At 34.4% G+C, this 22,486-nt stretch overlaps 2 protein-coding genes and 1 long non-coding RNA gene across 9 annotated transcripts; 1 reads left to right on the top strand and 2 right to left on the bottom strand.

Moving 5' to 3' along the window:
• Nucleotides 1-242: 242 nt before the first annotated feature.
• On the top strand, nucleotides 243-10,237 carry LOC140005361 (uncharacterized). 4 transcript variants are annotated; one of them, XR_011813189.1, is made up of 3 exons: nucleotides 243-392; nucleotides 661-913; nucleotides 9,812-10,237. It is a non-coding gene; the product is annotated as an uncharacterized lncRNA (long non-coding RNA). The 4 variants fall into 4 exon arrangements; XR_011813190.1 differs by lacking the exon at nucleotides 9,812-10,237 and adding an exon at nucleotides 7,510-9,759; XR_011813188.1 differs by lacking the exon at nucleotides 9,812-10,237 and adding an exon at nucleotides 4,669-5,495.
• LOC113741919 (transcription factor PIF7-like) lies at nucleotides 9,916-14,287 on the bottom strand. 3 transcript variants are annotated; one of them, XM_027269577.2, is made up of 6 exons: nucleotides 13,898-14,287; nucleotides 13,007-13,544; nucleotides 12,334-12,435; nucleotides 11,538-11,603; nucleotides 10,671-11,087; nucleotides 9,916-10,135 (listed from the first exon to the last, which is right to left on the bottom strand). In XM_027269577.2, exons 1-6 carry the CDS (start codon nucleotides 14,023-14,025, stop codon nucleotides 10,019-10,021), a joined length of 1,368 nt encoding a protein of 455 aa, XP_027125378.2. In that variant the 5' UTR covers nucleotides 14,026-14,287; the 3' UTR covers nucleotides 9,916-10,018. The 3 variants fall into 3 exon arrangements, with proteins under 3 accessions (XP_027125378.2, XP_027125379.2, XP_027125380.2); XM_027269578.2 differs by having other exon boundaries at nucleotides 12,334-12,432; nucleotides 13,898-14,285; XM_027269579.2 differs by lacking the exon at nucleotides 13,898-14,287 and adding an exon at nucleotides 13,645-13,880.
• A 2,972-nt stretch (nucleotides 14,288-17,259) lies between these two features.
• On the bottom strand, nucleotides 17,260-19,412 carry LOC113741810 (uncharacterized). 2 transcript variants are annotated; one of them, XM_027269452.2, is made up of 5 exons: nucleotides 18,863-19,411; nucleotides 18,160-18,338; nucleotides 17,907-18,069; nucleotides 17,736-17,817; nucleotides 17,260-17,648 (listed from the first exon to the last, which is right to left on the bottom strand). In XM_027269452.2, the coding sequence occupies exons 2-5, from the start codon at nucleotides 18,332-18,334 to the stop codon at nucleotides 17,457-17,459; spliced, it is 612 nt and encodes a 203-aa protein (XP_027125253.1). In that variant the 5' UTR covers nucleotides 18,335-18,338; nucleotides 18,863-19,411; the 3' UTR covers nucleotides 17,260-17,456. The 2 variants fall into 2 exon arrangements, with proteins under 2 accessions (XP_027125253.1, XP_027125252.1); XM_027269451.2 differs by having other exon boundaries at nucleotides 18,160-19,412.
• Between the last annotated feature and the right edge of the window lie 3,074 nt (nucleotides 19,413-22,486).

Raw genomic sequence — 22,486 nt, 5'->3', positions numbered from 1 at the left:
TTTTCACAAATCTGCTGGCTATGGCTATGGCTGTGGCTGTGAGAGGAGGATGAGATGAGGCCTCTTTCTTTACAAAATTGGATGTGTGGGGACGCTTTCACCGCCGGGCCGAGAGAGTCCAAGAATTTTCCACAGTCATTGATGGCCATATAAAGCGATCCACCATCAGTGTCAACTCCCACTAGTTTTACTTATTGACATTATCATCATCCAACGACAGCTGAGTGAGTGAGGTAATCATCTTTGTTTTCTTCTTTCTTATTCAATCAATTCTCTCTAAATAAACACTCCTTCTACTTGCCCCCACTTCCGTGTTTCTCTTCAAACACAACACCAGGAGCAGTTTTAAAAATCCGACCGACTTCCCTTCTTCAGTTCCAACTTTTTCCGGGGTAAGCACACAACTTTGCAAAAACATTTTTTTTTTCAAAATTTTAAAAATGTTTCATTTGAGGAAAATCCGCATCGCCGTATTCTCCTTTTCTCTGTTTTTTTTTAATAATAAGAAAGAAGAAGGATGATAAGGACACGGGAGCACGAGTCGGCTGGATAGTGGATACATTATCAAATTCCACTGTGAAGGAACTTTTTCCTTCAATTTTGTTACCTTTCTTTCATTTCTTCTTGCTAATTCTTCGTATTCATCTCTGTCCTTTTCAGTTGCATTAATCTTTCGAAGAAGGCCAGGTATAATTTCTGTAGCCCGTCGGCACATCTCCTCATCGATCCATGCCCAATATCTGCAGCAACCTTCTGCCCACACAGCAAACATTCGCCCAGGATTTTTTGAAGTCCACGAAATAATCACCCTAGTCTCTTTCTCACATTTGCACATCGGTAGAGGGAACTGTTCATTCTTCGCATTTTCAGCTCCAACTTTGACTAGATGGAGATTTTGTTGCTCTAACTTGAGGTAAGATAAGATGCAACCTTTTTACTCTCTCTTTGCTTGGTCAACCATCATGTAGAGACTATAATACCCTTCATATTTGGTGTCGCGTCTCACGAGATGAAGCTTCCCGTCATAGTTAACTGGTGGATTTGACAGAAGGGCCACTAATATGCTATTTTGTTATATCGAGGGCCAAAAACGTATCTTTAATTGTTGGAGGGCCAAAACTTTACCTGGGTAAGAGTTGAAGGGCCATTGGGACTCTTTTCCCAAATAAAAATAAATGTGTGTAAATATGAGCAAAATTGCAAATTGGTGCCTGAATTTGAGCCATTTTGGAAGAATATACATATCCCTTATTTGATAGACCATAGATATTATAAATGAATATATCTCTATTAATCAATAAGTTGCAAGACATCTTAAAGAACTATTTTTTTTTTTATCAATTAGCCCAACAAACTACAAATGCTGATGCATTTTATGACCTTAGGCGTTTATTGGTTAAGTGAATTTTGAACCTTCAGTTCTTGCACAGTTGCATGGGCTTGGAGCCAAAAATGAATAAAACAATCTCCACAAACAAGAATCAGTCGTCCTGCCATCAGTTACATTAACATTTCACTTGAGAAATTAAAAATGCAATATGAAATAATAAAACAAAGAAGAAAATAACAGAGTTTATTTCATAAAGCCTAAATGCCGTACAAGATAAGTGATTTCAGAGACAACAGATAATAATGATATAATTGTAGAGGTGGCAAAATAGGCGGGATGGGCGGGATGTGCTTGGGTTTGAGATGGAACCGAATTATATGGGTTTGGGTCCAACCTTATCCATATGTGTTTTGGGACTAACATGGGCGGGATCACTTTGGGATGGGTTTAGATTGATCCCGCCCAATACCCAAATCTATTTTCTACATTTTTTTTCCTTTAATTCATTTTTTATTTTTTATATAATTTTAATATTTTTTATTTATTAAATTTCTTTTAGTTTTATTAAATAAACATGCAAGTGCTTTATACTCAAGATTCCCACCAAAAATTGGATTAACAAATAAAGGAAAAGATAGATATACAGCCATATTCCAACATATATCAAGATGGCCAAGGCACTTAGGGTGTTGAATATTTATTCTCATCATTGTCCAAGGATGACAGGTCTAAACTGACTGAAATACTGGAAATTCTTGTGGATAATGACTAGGAAAACTGCTAGATTATATTCGCTGGTATGACTATAAAAATTGTTAAAGATAATTTTTGAATCTAAGGCTCCGTTTGGATTAGCTATTTTTTCAAAAAATAAGTTTTTCAAATACAATGTTACAGTAATATACAATAACTCAAAAAACATTCCATCCACATTAGTATATCAAATATTTCAAAAAAATTTTTAGTAAAAATTTTTCATATACACTACTACAATAAAATATTTCAAAAACACCCCAAAAAATAACTAATTCAAACGGAGCCCTTGCTATTTGAACCCAATGGGTACCCAAGTATTTCGCAAAATTTTCCATCAATTAATGGGTACAATTGAAATTTGTCTCATTTTAAACCCAATATCAAATTCTAATATCCATCCCTTCCAAAGTTCCCATGGGCATGGGTAACCCATTGAAACTTGAGACAAATTGCCACCTCTATATAATTGATAAAGAATTAAACGAGGACATTTTGCCAAATGAAACAGCAGGGCCATGACGCGTAAGGCTTCAAGGCAGGTAAGTATTTGGTTACTATCTGTGAAGTTTGGTCAATGATTCTGTCCTTCATAAGGGGTTGTTGGACGGGTTTATTCACAAACTTCTGAATTCGCGCATTGGGTTGTAGAATTTAGATTGGGCTTCCAATTGGGTGTCAGCTGTAACACCTTGGACAATTATAGAGATGGTTTACAAAATCCAAGCCCTGCCATCTTGGGCCATCAATTACCTTGAACAATTGCCTCTGGCAATTCGTGAACCACTTTTAAATAATTTTTTGCACTCTTTAATCAAGTACTCTTTAATAGCTGACTTGAAGAAACTCATACTAAATTTTGATGAATGTTGTTTTGCTTATACTAGAAGGGCAAACAACTTTGTTAGTCATTCTCTAGCTAAGAAAGCTTTACAATTGGAATGTTCTGCCGAATGGAAGGATTGCTTCCCAGGCTGGCTGCATGAGCTTGCTCATGCTGATTGTAAGGGCAGTTGCCCATGTGTTACGTAACTGTTGGAGTCCAATTAATAAAATGATGCCGTTTTGATAAAAAAAAAAAAAATCAAGTACAAGTTAGATCATTAGTTCAACTCTTAAGTTTTTCTCTTTCACCTTCCTCTTTATAAGATTTCGAGTTTCTACTCTATATACGTGTGTGTGTGTGCGTGCGCGCATTTCATTGCCTAATAATCTATTTATAATAAGAGTTTTAGATTGCCTAATAATAAGAGTGTGTACGAACCAATTAATTAATCTATTTATACTTTACCTAACCCTAACATATACAATTTTCCCACTAATATGTACACTTTGCCTCCCCACTTGACCAGTCAAACTTTAACAACAATAGCATAGTGAAATAAATGTTATGAAATGACTTTAATCCTTAGAAATAATAAAAAATGATACCGGTTATCTTCACCGTTAAACCTGATGGATCTAAGGGCAAACTTTAATCCTTAGAAATAATAAAAAATGATACTAGTTATCTTCACCGTAAAACATGATGGATCTAAGGGCAAACTTTGACTGATATAACAGTGGAAATGGATTAAAGGATCAAACTTTATCGCCTTCAATTGTTCAAGGGTTAATTTGAGACTTAAAGTAGATGAGGAACTAAAAATGGACGATGAGAATAGTTTAAGGGCTTCTTAGGTAGTTTATCTAATGAAATGCAGTCATCCAATGATTAGAATAGTTTAAGAACTTCTTATGTAGTTTATCTTATGAAATGCAATAATCCAATGTTTCACCGTTGGAATCATCATGCATAGAAAATAAAATAGGTTTGTTTTGGATTTTAATTATATAACTGACCCTAATCACACCGCTAACATTTATTAATTTTGACTTAGAATAAAAAGGAACTAACAATTTTTTATCTTTGCTCTAAGTAATTCCCACTAAAATATGTACATCCCACCCAAAATAAGAAATAAAGTGTAGTCATCTAAAATTTCAACTTTGTAATCATCATGCATGGAGTACCAAATGGTTCTATGTCTATGTTTGAAATTGTACCTGAATTATCATAACCAGACGCCGCTCGTACCACTCAAATTTTTAATTTTGCCCAAGCATAAAAGGAATACAACAATTTTTTTGATCTATTCTTATTGGTTGCAACTAAAATTTTAGTATTGCTATGACTAACAAAATGGAAAAAACAAACGAATATTCTAACTAAATAAAGTTTGTAATCGTAACTAAGGAGATATTGATATTGCAAAAGTTAAATTAGGAAGGACAAGACGAGAATAATACATAAAGATTGGTTCCATCTAGATGGGGTGTTTTCTAGAATGCTTTTACCAAACTTTCACGATAGATGTGCTGTTCAAAAATTATTATACTTGGAGTTTGTAGAGTGTTTTTGCATTGAGTGTGTTTGGATTGAGATGATTCTAAATAAAATAATTTGCTTCACAATTTCAATCATATTTTTATCTTTTTAATCACCTTTTTATTTTACATAAATCACATCATAAAAAGTATTATAGTAATTATCTCAAATAAATCATTCAAATAAACTCCCATCCAAACAAACTCATTGTTTTTAGGGTACTTTTTTGAAGTTGGCATTGGATACACCTAAATGTGACCGGCTGATTAGAAAATAAGTTATGAATAATGACGGGAAAGGAAGGTTGGGGGGAAGAGAGGAGACAAGGGGTTGCAGAGTTGGTGTAAGATAGAGAAGAAAGGGGTGCTGTAGCGAAGAGAGAGTGAGAGGTAGCAAGGTAGGGAAGAAGGGTTGGATAGAGGATGAGGGTGGGTGAGCAAGACAAAGGCCTACATGGATTGAGAAGAAAGGGTGATAAGGAAAAGGGAAGAAGGCAAGCGGCATGTGGAGTACGGGGAAAGGGGAATGGGAATGGGAAGGGACCTGCGAGGATAGAGAACGTAAAGGGAAATGGCGAAGGTTTGTGCAAGGTGGCCAGAAAGGAGAGCAGGATAGGGTAGCAAGGTTGGAGCGAGCGGAAGGAGATGGAAATGTTACATGTCCTAGTGTTCTTTTTTTTTTTTTTTTGGTATTTGTTGCCGTATAATCCAATTTTTTGGGTATTTTTGTATGGTTTATTTATAATATTGTTACTATAGACGTGTTTTCCAAAATCACATTTTAAAAGATAAAAAGGGTGTCCTATTGGAGTCAAAGTTTCTCTTTTACTTTTTGTTCCTTTTTTTTTGAGATATATTTTCTCTCTTTAAGTCCATCTTAAACATAGCTAGCTATCTTTCTTCCTTCCAACCTTTTTGTTGTTTGTTGTTCGATGCATCTTTTGTTTTATTCTTATCTCTCTCTCTCTCCCTCTGTCTCTCTCTCTCTCTCTATATATATATATGTGTGTGTATGTATGTATATGTATATATGTAACTTTTTAGTCTCAACCATTATTGTTGTGGTTTTTAAAGATATTAGCAATAATAACTTTTTCTTTTTGTTTTTCAGATGCAAATACTTGCGTCTATATGTACTTCATTTTGTTTTTGTTTATTGGAGTCTAAAGTTAAGCGTTTTTTAACATGTAATTTCAAATTCTCCTTAATAAGTTATTTCTTTCCCTTCATATATATTATTCCTCTTTAATTTTGAGGTTGAATATAGATTAAACTTTTAAACTTTTTTTTTCCTCCAAAATGTTTGCCTCAGTTTGAACTTAATATCCAAATGACTGAACCCAGTTCTGTATCTAATTTTTAGTTGTGCGTTTAGATAGGGTTTTAGTTTACATTTCTATTTCTATTTTGTGTATGAGGTTTATTTATTGGTATTTGGTAGTGTGATAATACCAGCATGCTTGTTTATGCAGATTTGGGATATCTACTTTATACACATTTTTATTAAATTCTTTTATTAACACTGTTTACCAGATATTGAAAATATATGGACGTATTTAGCCTTGAAACTTTTATAATAGTAAAATTAATAAGATTCATTTTACGTTCTATCGTAATCCTTTTTTTTTTTTTTGACATGTAGCATAAGTTGGAAAGTGAACCTCATATTGAAAATAAATAACATACTCTATTGAATTTTTCATCTTTGGTTTTGTTTACAATAACATGGTTTAACATAAATTGACACTAAAAATGACCCTTTCTTGAAATTTTTACATTTTGTTTCTTATATCAATTTTTATTATTTCTTCAAAATGTAAGTTTGAGCATAGCAAGGTGTGAACATAACTAACCAAATAGTATGTGATTTGTTACAAGTCAAAGGCCACGGGTGGTGCATTTGTTTTATCAATTTTAATTCCTAAAATTATGCTATATAAATCTGTTAAGGGGTCCAATACTCTATGCTTTCTATCTTTTTTTCTTTTCCCATCAAAGGAATCCCCCATAGGGTACCGATGAAGATAGACAACAGAATTGGCATCTTACCACAATTATTCTACTTCTCTTTCATTTCGCTTTTTCCCCACTTTGTAAACATTCTAATTAAGCACTCATTAAGATACACTTTAGGTGCCCTATTTTTAGAAATGTGAAATTAATTAGAAAAAGTAAATAAATGTAAATGAGGGTAGGTAAAATTAAATGAAAAATTCATATGAATGCAAAGGAGAATAATACTTGTTAGTATGTGTGTGTGTGTATATATATAGTAGGTTATGGTGTATTTTAAGTGTTTTAAGGAATGTCTAATGGGCACTGGTTAGAAAATTCCATAAAAATTTCTACTAATACTCATACAAATTGGATTAAATATCACAGATTAATTAAGTAACTAATATTAGTGTTGCAGTTGATTAAAGCTCTCTCTCTAATTTACATTCTTTCAATGTATTGAAAACCAAAAAAAACAGAAGAAAAGTTATGAAACTCATTGTAATTCTCATAAAAAAAACAACATAATGGCACAAGTAAAAAGTTTGTTAATGTAAGAATTATGCATAAATACATCCATACACATACACACATATATACGTATCTGTGTGGGTTCATGCAGCTCGATTAGGCTTCAAGAAAAACTTAGCTGAGTACGTATTTAACTTCAAGAAAATGTATAGTACTATTTTACGGTCTGTTGACAATGGATTAGGCATTTGCATATATGCACCATTTTCCTAGTCAGATCCAGCAAAATCTGGTGGTCCTAATGAATTTTTGTGGTTTTGTCTGATAACATTCTATGGAAACTTGTTAAGATAGGAATTGGGAACTTCAGCGTAAGTTTCTTTACAGAATAAAAATAATTCTGGAAAGTATTTAAATACAAAGAAGCAGTAAATATTAGTGTATACATTCAAATAATAAATTCGGCCTAAATTAAAAGTTAGCACTAGTTAATTAAAAAAAAAAAAACCCTTTGTATGCATTCCTCATGATTGAAGTACCTATTCCATTTTCTAGATGCTAAACTATTTTTTTTTTTTATCTCATATCACTAGAAATCTCTGGGACTAATCTGATGGGACGTGGAAAGAACAAAAAGAATTGACAGAATTTGAGAAAGTGACTCCTATTGGAGGCAAGAGATAACACTCCATTCATTAGTGCAATTTGCCCCAATCATGTTAATGATATCCAGCTTGTGACAATGATGCAAATGGTCCTTTGCCAACTTCAGTTTTAGCTGAGTCATGCCTAAAATTAAAGGGGCTTACCAATATTTTGTGCTATGTCCGAAATATCCAGTTTTGTCAATCAAGCCCTCCAGAAATCTCTTTTATTTAATTTAGCCCTCAGAACATCATTATCTGTACCGGTCCAGCCCTTCCCTCTAATGCCATTGACAACTTCATTGCTGGGAAGCTGATTTATTATATGAAGTAGACTAGACATAAGATAAAACTATATGTCATTATCTAATTTTGTCCCTCCAAACTGTCTAATTGTATCTAATTGCACCTACCAGAAAATTGCTCCTTTGTATTTTTTTTTCTTTAATTTTTTGAGCCTTGCATACATAGTTTCCAAATTAGTCAAGCCCTTCCCTCTAAATCCATTACCAATTTCATGGCTGTGGGAACTCATTTTATATAAGACAAGCTTCATAATTTTCAGTGGTACTGATTTGTCTCTTCATTTAAGGGATTACAAATTTTTCTAGGATCAAGTGGCTTGAAATCCCTTGAAATCCTTTTGATGTGATTAATTGGTCCATACTCCATTCGTGCAATGGCCACATTTGAGATTTGTGGTGCACATTAATCATCGAGAATTATTCATAGTCCCCCCGGGTCAAACTGCTATTTATAGCTTGAAAGAAACTTACTGCTACAAAAGGGAAAAAAATAGAAAAAGAAAAGTAATACCAGAACTTGACTTTGTTCAAAATCAGAAAAAATCAGGTGTCCATTGCCACATCTTCCCATATTTGTACACCCCAAAAGAACCTAATTGAGGTAAGAGTTTGCCCTTGATGCTGGCTTTCCGTTAAAATAAAAGTACTAAAGAAAACAAATGTTTTCCTAGTAATTGGATGTAAAAAATCATATTCATATGTAGGGCAGATTTGGATTTTAATCTTGTATCCCTTCTTAAATTCTACATCCCGATTTTCCTTTTTTTTTTTTCGGTCTGAAATTCCAAATTACTTGGTTGAGAAGGACAGGTAGATGGTTGAAGTATTCTGAAGTATTTATTAGAATCCAGTTGTCATGTCGGCAGACCTTAATTTCTAAGTGCAGCCCTTCTATTCCCTCTAGTTCTGCATAAGCCTCTGAACACAAGAAAAGTAAATATGGAAGCAGAAATACATGTGTATCTGTGTATATATACATACATATTCTTTTCTTTTGTTTTTATCAATCGGCAACTTTTTCCCTCTAGATCAAAGGGATGCACTACTATACATGAATGAGATTTTAGTATAGGTACAGAGGATTAAATCCTTGATTTGCAATCCACTTTAAGTATTTCATCTGATGGTTAACTCACCTAAGGCGAGTTGGTTATATATATGTGATGTCAATATTTTAACGTTTTGCTTATTTCTAGGATCTTTCTTTTTCTGAAGCTTGTTAGTGAAAACACTTTTGCATATGTATGCAACTAACCAGAAGGAATTTTTATGAAGCTTGTTAGTGAAAAACTTTGGCATAGGCATGCAACTAACCCGAAGGTATTCCATATTTTAGTGACTACTATTAAAAATAGACGTCAATAAGACCATTTATGCGTAGTGACGGACCGGGTTAGTGACATTGTTGTCACAAATGGTAGAGATACATGAGGATGTTACTTTTAGATTACGTAGAGTATTATGATAAATATGATAGCAAATCCACCAAATACCTGATTATATTACTGACTAAATCGACTGATTTTTTTCTCACAATTATGTAACACTTTTTTGAATTGTAATTAGTACAACACTAGCTGTGATAGAGGACATCTAATTACACATATTTGAGAGTATGAAATATGTAGACTTGTGACTTTGGCATGTAAATATAGTATACTAGTTAGCACCTTCGAAAGAAAATTCTTATTTTTCTTTTTTTGTATAAGGGGAAGTCTTGAACTAGAACATCCTATTTATAATTCGTCTCATCTTACCATCTAACTTAACCCTCTCTTGGAAGAAAATTTGTATTTGACTAAGTAGAAAAATACTTAATATTAAGCATTGTTTGAATTACGAGTTTTCATAGAAATTTTTTTTTTTTTTTTACATTTTTTAATCATCTTTTTACCTCACATATATCATATCATTAATTACAATATTTTTTTCTGCAAAACTTGCAGTCCAAGTACTGCTCAAGGGAATGGTGTAGTGTTCACAACTTGGTCAAGAGTCTTTTAAGTTTCCTGGTATAATGCTACTTTTAACAGCAAAAACAGTTTGCACATGTACGACTTCTTAATTAACTTCAAGATGTAATTAATTATGTTCTTGCAATTTCTAGCTTTCTTTTCCAACAAAGTACCTTGATATGGATATTTACATATGACTTATTTCCCTTGGTTGAAATTTGGCTGCAATGGGTTGCTCGCGGTGGCTGAGGTTTGGTTAGCTTGTTGCCGGAAGAGAGCTGCCATCTTGCTGTAAAAGTCCATGTTTACTGTTTGCTGCAAAAGAAGAAGAAAAACAAGAAATCAACAAAAGTAGGCAATAGTTTAATGTCTTGGCACTTCAGACTTGAAAATAAATGAAGTGGGTATTTAAGTAAAGAGTCCGATAGTCGATCTGTTGCATCTTTATTAAATGGTTATTAAACGAATATAAGAGTACTCTTTAATTTTGTATGGTAAACAAGAGAACTTCTGCATGCGTATGTCAACAAGTTCGCAAAAAGTTTTTTTAAACTAAATTGATTAAATCCTAAAATTTTGTCTAACTCCTTAATTTGCAACATGTAGATATTACTAAATGCATAAGAAAGTCAAAAACTGTCTGTCTATTTGGATCTTTGTTTTGAGAAATACGTCTTAAAAAAAATTTAAATATGGTTTTACTAATTATCTTTTTACCTCAAAAAAAAAAAACTATCGATAAAGGCCCTACAGTAAAATAATTTAAAAATGCTCAACAAAACAACCATCAAAAAGGAAAGCAAATTAAATAGAACCAAATCAAGAAAAGAGAAATGATTTGTAAACATACTTGGGCTAAAAATGAACTGTACGGATCACTAAAAGCGCCGGAGGCATTAATTTCGGTAGTTGTGGCATTGGCCGTGGCTGGTGGTGGAGTGCAGGCCGGAATCCTCGGTGGCATGACCAAGGGTGGCGGCACAAATGTAGGAGGTGCTGAGGCAATTGGGGTGGAATGCATGAAGGGTTGGAGTGGAAGGGGTGCAGTTCTAGCCATGGAATTGATGTCAAGCATTCCCATTCCCATTCCAACTCCAACACCGGCTCCCATGCCCATACGTGCTAGAAGGGACATTTGTAGCTGTTGCTGCATTGCTAGGGGAGTCATCATCATTTGTGGCATTGCTCTTGTACCCATCATGTGAACTTGAGCTTGAAGTTGTTTTAAGTATTCGATCACCTCGTCAAGCATTGATGCTTTATCAGTCTGTTCCAATTCAAAAAAAAAAAAAAAAGGGTTTAATTTATATAAAGCTCGTTTTTGGCAAAATTCAATTGATTTTATTAAGATAATTTACCAGTTAAAAGAAACGGCAAGATCTAATCAGGACACCAACAACGTATGATTTTAGAGTTAAAATCACTTTTAGTAAACTATAATTAAACTTTAAATTTTCCTATTAAGTATTCAATGAGCATTCATAGTAGGATCTGACTGTTCGGTTTTGTACGAAGTAAAATTAGGTTGAATTCACAAAATATAAATGTGTGCATTGTTTTACTAAACCGTATCCATTGAAAACTAAATAGAAAAACCTTGAAATGCTTGCTATATACAGTTTCACGTGTTCACGTACTAGATTAGATCTTCGTCGATGTAAAGTAGGATGACTTAAAAAGTAAAATTGATTAAGAGAAAGAGGCTAATTCAACTCACTTTACTTGCATTAGGCACCAACTTCTGTAGAGCTTTCATCTTCTGATTGATTCTATCTCTCCGTCTCTAGGCACGTAGCAGGTCACAAATTTATTAGTGTCCAATGATACATATGAAAATGCAGCAACATATATAATATCATCAAGTTCCTACAAATTAACGGCACTTATCTCGCTTTACAATTTTTTTTTTCTTTTTTGTTTCCAAGAATTTATTCTTGAATTCAATAACTATTTTTGTTTGTGCTGGCAGTATCTAGGGCTTAAGGTAGATTTTAGAAGTTAATCGACCGATGTTAAACAGCTTATTTACCGAGGAGAAAGAAGTCCATTCCGTTAAATTTGGAAAATTTATTGACAAGGGCTTATGGCGAATATCTTCAAAGGTTCAATTTCTGTCTTCAAAAAAAAAAAAAAAAAAAAACTGCCCCAATTTATAATTACTTTTTGAGTATAAGAAATGGTAATTTTTTTGCAAAAAATGAAAAGAGTAATATTATCCAATTTGGTACTGGGTTCATCAAGTGATTGCCCATTGGAGACATGTTAAAAGATGTTACAAATGTTAAATTTGTGTAAAAATAAAGTAAAATCACGAAAAATGTTGAAATATTAGGGAACAGTATCTGAAAATGTGTGCATTTAAATAATGAATTGGTGAAATTAGGTTTTCTGTAAGAGACCGAAATAAGTGAATTTTTTTTTTCAATTTACCAGTTGAAATTTTCATTTTTCTTTTTGGAAAAACAAGAACATATTTTCTAGCCAGATGGAAAAGGCCATAATAATTTTATTACCCGTTCTGATTGATTATGTACTGCAGCCGCACGACTGCGTCTTGCTGAACATGACTGGACAATTCCTCCTTTGGCCCCTTGCTCTTCATCCCTATTTTCCTGCTAAAAATTAATTATCCACAAGTTACACACATTAAAAATATCCAAAAATACACTGCAAAACGACAGAGACGAAAAAGATATTCATATTATGATACATCAGTGTCATAATCAGCATAAACTCAAAGAATAATATCTATATCTAGGAAGAAAACATTGAAATCTAGTAATTGCAATAACCACCCTTAAGGTTTCTCATTATTATAAAACTACTTCAAGAAACTTTTGAAACCATTGTAACTTCGTCAATGAGTTTTTTCATGTCATTTTGTAGCATGGTACTATGTACTTCACTTTCGCTAACCATTTCCCAAAACATTCATAAGCACAAGTTTATTGCTAATGGGAATATTAGGATCACAAACATACTGCATAGTTCAATCAGAATCGTGAGATGCTCCTAAGATTGGAAATGCCTACATTTAAACTCTTGAGATAAAATTATCCTATATTACACGATACAATATAGAAATTCGACCACGTAAGAGGAAGTGCCTAGACGTGCACAATCTTGTTAAATTTCGCCTAAGGCCAAAGAAAAGGAACCACAAAAAAAAATGCGAATAATTGATACCAATCCACCATGAGAAGCAGAGTCTTCATCAGTGGTATTTTTAGTCTTGAAGCTGCTGGGAGATTCAAAGGAAGCCCATGTCACCATTGTGGCGTCTTTATTATTGTCCCTACACAGTGTAGCGCTAGCACTAGCACAAGCACTGCGTTCTTGGCCCAAATCATGAATTTTGCTGCTGAAAAATCTTCCACATTGATCGGACTCTGTCTCTGACCTCGGCCTCTTTTTCATCGTACTTGGAAGCATTTGCACCTGCCCCGATCTTTCACCCCATTTCGTGCCTGAGAATTCTAGAGTACTATTAATCTTGGAGCTTAATTTTTTATCCCCATCATCATGCTTTTGGCTTTGCATCGAATTCATCATCCGGCTGTGCTTGTGATGGCATGTAGCTTGATGGACTATTGATTCCAGTGTATGATCACCAGCTCTGCCACAGGTGGACTTTGTTGGAGCTGGAGAAGGAAGGATGTTGCTCAAACCATGCATGGCTAGCTGCCCATTTTCCCATGTCAGCTCAGCAACTTCGTGATTCAACCTGAATTTCAAGAATTGTGTGTGAGATGAATTGATTAGTTGAGTGATATTAAGGGGATAGAATAGAGATGTTGATATAGGTAAGAAAATCTTCTCAAAACCTGTTCATGTTTTGTTTTGTGCAAGCTAGACTAGAAAGTAAGATGAAGCATGGTATGTAAACTGTACTAGTATCAAATTGAGGAGAAAATAGAGGGATTGGTGATGGTGGCCTGAGCTATTTCTTCATTTTTCTGAGCTTGAAAGTTCCTCATCAAATGATTAGCAGGAAGGATGATGGAGAGGAAGAAAGTTCTTGAAAAGAATCAGTCATGAAAGAGTGAAAAATCTGAGAGTGAGAGTGATCATACTTACATGGGGACAACATAGCTAGGATTCTGGTGGTTTTGCACGTGGGAGGATCTGTTCCCGTCTCCTCCATCTAGTTGGTCTTGTCGTTGGTGCCTTAGATTCCAATTAGGCACAACAAAATGGTGACTCATGATGCCTTGACAGCAGTCTGATCTCCTGACTACTCTCAAAATCCAAATGAACAGGAGCTAGCATAAAGAGTCTTGAGTTGAGTCTGCCTCTCTTAAAAAGTATTTTCTATTTGCCTTCTTTAGTTTGGTCCCCTCATGGATACTGACCATACACAAAATATGTGGTAGCAGGAAAGTCTACAAAGAGTTATGGATATGCATTGGTACTTTCTCACTATTTCCCCCAATCATTTTTGACCTTTATGTTTCCTATTTTTCCTTTATTTTATTCAATAGAGTGTTCGTACCACAAAATTGAACAGTCCAATGGTATGATTATATTAAACCAATAGTGTGATTATATTAGACTTTTAGAAAATTTTACAGTCTTTAATGGCATGATTACATCAAACTGAAGGGCATGATACCTTAACGGAACCATAGAATCTCCAAAAAAAATTAACTTCTTTTGGCGTATTCCATGGCACCCCATGCAATTCGCTGTCAAAAAGTTTCAGCCTGCATCCGAAAATTACTAGGACATCTGCACCAATTTCACTTGCTCAGAATGAAAATTCTTGGCATTCTAGTAAACTAGATAGTCCATGGCCTTCGTTTGACACTCCAAAATTTCGTAGAAGGCTTACAAGCCTTTAATGCATAGATCTATTAAACTCTATGGATGCTGGCTAGCCAATTTTTTTTCTGTTAGTTATGCACGTCTGTGGACTACATTGACTCGAATATATAAAAGGTTTCTAATCATTGAAAGTCACTTCTATCCAATTTTGAGCAGGGAAACCGGCTAGTTCTGTTTTTTTCCTCTGCTAGTCAGGCACTAGAATCTGAAGTTTACTGCATCAGCCATGGACACCTATAAGTTTTCCACGTCATGCAAACTTGGATGCCTGCAATTGATCTGGAAATGGTCCTCCACTATATCCACTCGTGGTTACCATATTTTCTCTTCCAGTTAACATGTATTAGACTTGATAGTGGATCAGAATATGTTCATTCATATCCCCTTGGATTCTTAAAGATTTTTCTCTCAGAACATCAGCCATCAGGACTAGATAATACGGAGACAAAAGATGAAAAGAAACATCAGATCCTTTTGTATATATTTGGACTATTGCATCATTTTTATCTAATACCCCTGCAGCAATTATAGAATTTTGTTATATTCTTGTCACCATAATAATATTAAAGCTGGCGTTTTCATTTGAAAAAGGAAAATTCTGCTGAGTATTGGTTATTTGGAGCCTTTTTCTGGAAAATGGCCTTTTTTATCTGTGTGTTTCTTTTGTTTTCAGCTTTATGGTGGAGGGATAGAGTAATAAAGCTTGAGTGGGGTCATGATTTAAGCCTATCGAGTGGTCAGAATATACTGATATAATAGGGAAGATTCAAGAGCCTTCTCAAATACAGTGCTTGAATTTGTTAGCGCATGACAGTCCCAATTATTTGAAATATGTGTCCAATATGCGAATGAAAGTTAGAAGTGACATTGTTTTTATTTATAATTTGGGAAAGGTCATAGCAGACCATTAATGTTCGCTTCTTCGCTCTATCTAACAGCAATCTTCACACCATAAAATCCCTATCAGTTTTGAAGGGACAATTTTCAAATGTTCTTTTGGCTCATGAATTGATTAAAGAAAGAAAATCAGCCTTCTGTAATAGTTTGTGGCAGAGGAATGCTAAGAACGCTCCTCAGATGTTGTAATAGGCTCTATATGCCACTGGTACTTGGCTGAATGTGCTGGGATTTTTATCTATATTTGAGTTATGCTGTCTATAGGAATATGACATGCTACATCAGGAAACAAAATATATCCCCAGCCCAGGATTTTGCTGTGTCCCTATGGATGTGCAATTAGGCCTGATGTACATAGAGGCATCCAAGCATCGAGGTAACATTTTTGTGGCAGATGGGATCGGATTGTTCCCTGAGTCTTATGACATCTCTAGAATGCTAATGACAGATAATTTAAAGTGATAGATACCCTTGTTATTTACTAGTACAAGTGCTTAGATATGGTCTACAAATTGTACGTCAAGTGGGCACCTTTTAATAAATGCAAGAAGGAGATTTTCCTTTTTCTTCTGCTTTTCTTTCTTCTTTTCACACCAAAGAGAAAGGATGTCTTACAAAAACAATGTTACATATCATTGTACCGACATGTTCCGCTAGGCTTGTCACAATTAAGGATGTTCATATTGTTTTCAGTGGTTGTTTCTTGCACGAATTGGAATATGAAATCCCGTATGTACAATGATTGAAAGAGAAAATGCGAGTTGTGGCAATATACAGTTAATCTTGATGACTATCTGGCCAGCTTTGGGTAAATTACGTGATTGACTTCTAATTTCTTTTCTTGAGGTAACACTGACATTGAAATGATACTTTGCCTTCCTGATAACAACATTCGTATTGTATCCCTTTTCATCAGAGGTAGACTTTAAGTCATGTCCTGTAGGCTTGAGAAGAAGTAAATATGTTCCCCGGTCGGCCAAGAGGGCAGTTCACATTTAATGACACTTGGTGCTTCACATGTTGCTGTAATCATGCAATTGTATTATTAGACAAAGTGTGGAACAGCTGCAAGACTTGGCTTATTTAACATCTAATGTTTGGATAGTCCTAGAGTCTTGGACCAGGTTGAAGGGATGGCTGTCAAAGAATAATAGAAATAGGCGATTGGAAAAAGCACACACTGGTGGCACTATTCAGTTTGGTGGATTTAACAGTTTTATTGGCAGCGCTGCCAAGGAATTACACTATTAAGCGGCTTCCTTTGTCTGCAACAATGACTTTCATCCAGTGCCAAAAACTTGCAGAATTGACAAAGTCCATCAATGAGTTTACTTGATTTTGCTAAGTCGGTTAATAATATAGGAGGGTAGAACATTAGTCGAGTTGAGGTGAACCTTAGTATTGGCAAACCTAAAATTAAGCAGTTATTGAAAGCTGTCAGGAGCTCAAGGTAACACCGTGTGATTTATTCTTGTGGTAATGGCACTGCTGCCAATGCGGTTACTATAGGAATGGCACTGATTCCTGACCTTTGCCTGGTATTGCCACAAAAACACTCAGGATCTTATGTTCTCAATCTTAAATCCAAGTATATCTGTTCTTTTATTTTGTTAAGTTGTATGCATCACACATATGCTTCCACGAGGATTACAAATTCATGGAGAGTAGCAGTGTAATGTAAGGCATAAGGAATATATCTACTGATAGGGTCTCTAGGCTCATCTTATATCTTTCTAAGAAGAACTTCATTGCAGTTAAAGTTCAAGCAGATGCTGCAAACATTTGAAAGCCAATATACATAAAAGTTCAAAGACCAGGAAGTATGTAATCATCAGTACAAATTCCACATAAAATGGAAATTTATGTGCATTTTTGGATTTAGCGTTAGGCACTGTCCAAATTTCGTTCCTTGTGATTAGAAGCAGAAGCATCTGAGTGGAGCATTTCCTGTGGATCTTATATTTCTTGCTTTCTCTTTCACAACAGATTCCTCATACTTCCTTTTCTCTTCTATCTGTTTTCTGGCTCCTCCAGCATTATGATCTATCCTGGCCAGCTTGCTTCTGTAATATTGCAAGTTTCTCTCCCTTCTGAGCTCCAGCTCACTCTGTATTTTCAACAGTGTTATCGGTAAGTAGGTCTGGGCACTTGAATAGATGGAGACTGAAAGGTCATTAAAAAAAAAAAACAAAACCTTTTTCTTTTCCAGTTGAAGTTTCTCTTGCATTTTCTTTTCATGCTCCCAAGCAAGAATATCAGACTGCATCCTTTCATACCTGATATTCCAGCACTTTTGTTTATGTAAAGAAACATTATCTGTACCATAGCAAAATATTTTCAAGACAACCCCAAACGAAACAGCTACCTTTTCTTAATTTTGGCCATCTGAGCTTTCTCCCAAGCATCTGCTTTGGTTTCTGCATTTCTGTATTTCTTTGAGTTGCCCTTTTGCTTTTGTTCCGCAAAAGGTACAGGCCTTGCAAAGGATGTAGTCCTATTACCCTGGCCAAATGGCCTCCCAGAGGAAGCTTCAATGCATGCCTGTTATAATCTTAATATTGATTCTTCAGGATTGATTACAGTACTTTAAAAATATACTCCTCAGTAATTGGAGTTACCTGTTTCTATTGGCAAAGAACGCTCATCTTTCCTGGTCCTAACACTTCCCAAAGCGATTTCAGATCCCTTCCTTAGCTTTTTCTGGTATTCTTCAAGGGAATGTATAGCAAAAGCAGAAGCTGCAACTGCTGTTGCAAACTGATCACCATCAACATAGTCATATCCCCGTCTCATTTGCCTTTGGCAAACAAAAGCCAATTGTAAGTATGTATCCTTCTTGTTTAGTTCTTTTAGTTAAAAAGATTGCTTATTTAACTTGAAGTCTTTCCTGCTCAGAAGATTCAGATTATGTAGAAACCGGTCTTTCAACATCTTAATACAGAATGGAGACTGAAAACTCAAATTGACCAAAGAAGATAACAATTAACATTGCCATTAAGATTTTGTTACTTAAAATTTAATCATCGCCTAAGATCTCAGCAAGTACAGGAATCAAATCTTCCTAAATCTACCACATAATCATCAGAATCATCTTCTTGTGACCTTTGCTTCGAATGGTAAAGCTGTATATTTTGCTTTGCAGCCATTAAAACATATCTTCATAGCCAAACAATTCCTATTCCCATCTTAGCTTCTTTTTTTTTTTCACAAAACAAGGGGGAATAATTCTTCATTGTATAAATCCGTAAAACTTATGAAGTTCAAGATAATAAAATAGATAAATAACATGGTATTTCTTAGAAAGAATGACGGAAATCATACCTTTTCTGTCAGCAAAATGGTGGATACCTGGTTGATCAAATGTTCGTATGTCTGATATGTTCTTCTTGACCTTTCTAGGAAGGCTGTTGATCTGAAAGACAACTCTATATCTAGAAATCTTACTTGTAAGAAACTTGAGAAAATAAGTTTCAGAGGTAGCCTCATGAACAATGACGGGGAGGCAAGCAAAGTAACTATGCTTCCCATATAAAAGATACACTTGCGTTTTGCCAAAGCAAGGGATTTTTTGTCTGTTCCTCTTTAACTAATTTTGATACTTTCATATCGAGTATGATCGAGCAGTTTTTACCTCTTGCCTGATCTTTTGTTTTGCTAAATATTCACCGAATGCAATCCATCCTCCTCCTTTTTGCTATTGAGTTTGTCTTTGTATCAGAGTTTTACAAAAAAGTCTCTCAATACGATAGGTATAAATATGCTGGATCAAGGTTAAGATTTTCATTAATCTTGGTGTCATTCCCACCGTTTCTGCGCACTTTTGGACGGAAAAGGATGTTGACAAAAAATAATTAACCTTATCTCTCCCTTTCCCTCCCAATCCTTTCCTTTCCCTTTTCCAAACTCAATTGAAATACCAAAAATCCTATCCTTCATTTCCTTTCCTTCCCACTCCCTCAAAACAAACAATGCCTAAATGAATTTAAATAGAGCTTTTCTAATAGATGTCCTTTAAACACTTGTTTACACATCTAAAATTCACCTAATCTACTATGTATATACATATACTAACAATTATTTTCTTCCCTTGCATTTATATACTTTTCCTATTTAATCTTACCTTCTATCTCTTGTATTTATTTACTTTTTCTAATTAATTTACATTTCAAAAAAATATGATATTTGAAATATATTTTAACGCATGCTCAATGGCCACCCGTTAGATAGATCCATTTAAATATGCCAAAGGCACCAATCCAACAAAGGTTGGGGGGCCCATGCCCAATTTAAGAGAGGGTTTTTGGGTTGAACACCAAACTAAAAGAGTTAGCCAGTGGTTGTTTGGATATTTGTGCTGTTAAACCTTTCGCGTTATTTTAGGCTCTCTTGTTTTTACCACTTAAATTTCGCAACGGATCTTCTGTCCCACACCCTGTGCCACTCTCTGTCCCACTTTTTATTAAATTGCTATTTCTCCTTCATAAACATCATGTTCTAATTCCTTTTTGCTTCCTTAAGATCCAATAACTATTAATTGAGTAATACACAAAATTTAACAAACTCAAAAAATCAAAATGCATAAAAAATTAGATTTTTTATGAATTTTCTGCTATATTTTTTAATTTTTTATTATATATTACTTTTTTGAAGCTGTTGTATTTATTTTTTACTTAATTAATAGTTATTGGATCTTAAGGAAGCAAAAGGAATTAAAACATGATGTTTATGAAGGAGAAATAGTAATATAATAAAAAGTGGAACAGAAAGTGGCACAGAGTGTGGGACAGAAGATCCGTTGCGAATAAATTTGGTGTTTCCCTATTTGTTTATTTCTGTTTAATTATTGTCTCCATTGGATTGTGAAAAGTTCTATTGTTTCCCTATTGTTGTCGTTGGTCAATTTTTCGTGCTCAAGTAATTGTGCTACAGCCATTCTATTGTTCCCTTTGACCAAAAGGAATGATGATTCAAAAACAGGCTTTGCCTGCCTTATGGCGTTACATTCACAAAAATCTTGAATGCATACTAAATGGAGCAAGCAGGATATTAACGACATTCTGATCCATTTGATAAAAAGGCAATTTGGAGGAACTCTTAATAAAGTTGTCTTTGATTTCTTTATCCTTGTTGCATTGTTGTCAAGTAAGGTATGTAATATATCAGTTATTAAGTCATTCACATTGCAACTGAGTCAGTGATATCGTAACCTTATTGTGCAAAAGATCAGGTCTGAAGCTAAATTCTTCCATTTTTGTCTAATTTAACATGCTTAAATTAGAAATCAAGAAACAAGTTTTGTTTCTGCAATGCAGATTCTTTCTTGAAGTGCGTCTTTTCTTCTTCTACTGTCATATATTAGATTAACCTCAATAAGGATACGTGCAAGGGGGAAAATGCACTTTTCATCCTCAAAATTTGGCCTAGTAACCAATTTTATTTTGAAAGTTTCACCCCAGACACGTTGCATCCTCAAAGTTAATTTCGATTGATTAAGGACAATTGTCAAAACTCAAAACATTTTCGACGGAAATAGGTCGCATGAGATGCATATCCCGTTAAGGCGCTTAACTAAACAAAAGTGGGGTGAAATCCCTCATTTCCTCCTCATTTCTTCTCTTCGTGAGCACAAATTCTGCGGCAACCAATTCGTAGCTGCATCAAGTTTCAATTTGCTGGCAACAAGGTCGAGAATAAAGGACGTGGTAGAGAACTTGGACTTCGAAAATGAGTAGTAGAAGTTTTAAAACTTCAATGTTGTCAACACCCTTTTATGATAATGGACTAAGAACGAATTTAACAACTTCTTGACGTGGCGACAATCCTGGAAGACAATTCGTTGGTTGTCCTCTATGATCAGTAAGAAATCTTTGTGATATGAACATAGCAGTAAAACTATGACTTTAACTGACAAAAATTTTAGAAAATATCGTTGTTTTCTTTTGATAGAGGTCATACAGGTGCAAGTGTTTTAAGTGGGTGGATAAGCCAATTTGCTCAAGAAAAAGAGTTCTCATACTTGGTTTACTAAAAAAGTTGAATAGGATTGAAAGGAAAAAATGCAGAAGAGGAAGAAATTTTTGGTGAACATAATTGTGATTTTAGTTGTCATGTTGATTTTGAGTTAGAGGAGAAAAGTCGAAGGAAATGTGCATGGTTTAGGTTTTCAAGTTATAAATTCCTAATTGTCAAATCAATTAAGCCCAATTATCTCGATTTTCTACAAATATATGGGTCAAATGAGCATAGTGATAATTAGGACCGATCTCACAGGGAAGATTATCAACTTCTAGTGATTTTCAAATTCCTCTATTATTTAGACGATCACAAATAAAACAAGTAAATCTACATTACAAAACATCAATAAAATTAGTAAAATTAACAAGAAAATGTGTCTAGAGTTATGGAATTCCTATCTACTCATACAAATGAAATAAACGGTTAAATGAGTTCATTATCTTGGATAGTTATGGCATAATTTCCAAATATACTTAATACATGCTTCCGAGGATATACCAACCATACCTAGAACTACTTCACAACTACTAACTTCATATAAAATTGGTTATAAATTCATTAAATTCTTTAAAATTACATGGAACAAGCTACGAAAGCCACAAAGGTGTAACTTTACATTAGTGAGTTAACTCCCTTGGTTTAACACTTCCATGAACTAGTGTTAGATTACAATGACTATTGATGAAACAACACCTTTAGATAATCACGACTAACGGTACTGAAAACTTAGGTTGATCCATCTTTGATTTTGATAATAATGAAATAAAATGATGATCTGGACTAATGTTTTTATTTGAAAAATGATTAGGGATAGGTACTTTGAAAAATAGAAAAAGGAGGATAGCATATCAAGAAACATTAAAAAGGAAATTTGCCTATTGGGCGCAAGGATCGGACACTCAGTGACGTATCGGACATTTGACAAACAGC

The sequence above is a fragment of the Coffea arabica genome, chromosome 4c (assembly GCF_036785885.1).
Source record: "Coffea arabica cultivar ET-39 chromosome 4c, Coffea Arabica ET-39 HiFi, whole genome shotgun sequence".
Lineage (NCBI taxonomy): Eukaryota > Viridiplantae > Streptophyta > Magnoliopsida > Gentianales > Rubiaceae > Coffea > Coffea arabica.
Note: the sequence above shows the minus strand (reverse complement) of the source record. Positions and strands in the feature narration are given on the sequence as shown.

Bases quoted from the DNA above. Each gene is read 5' to 3' on its own strand.
- LOC113741919 (XM_027269577.2), bottom strand. From the start codon at position 14,025: ATGAGTCACCATTTTGTTGTGCCTAATTGGAATCTAAGGCACCAACGA. The intron at 12,436-13,006 runs GTATCAATTATT...ATTAATTTTTAG, and splicing joins CTGCTTCTCATGGTGGATTG to CAGGAAAATAGGGATGAAGA. The intron at 11,604-12,333 runs GTAATAAAATTA...CTACGTGCCTAG, and splicing joins TACATAATCAATCAGAACGG to AGACGGAGAGATAGAATCAA.
- LOC113741810 (XM_027269451.2), bottom strand. From the start codon at position 18,334: ATGAGACGGGGATATGACTATGTTGATGGTGATCAGTTTGCAACAGCA. The intron at 17,818-17,906 runs GTAGCTGTTTCG...CTGGAATATCAG, and splicing joins ATGGCCAAAATTAAGAAAAG to GTATGAAAGGATGCAGTCTG. The intron at 17,649-17,735 runs GTTTTGTTTTTT...TTGAAAATACAG, and splicing joins TTCAACTGGAAAAGAAAAAG to AGTGAGCTGGAGCTCAGAAG.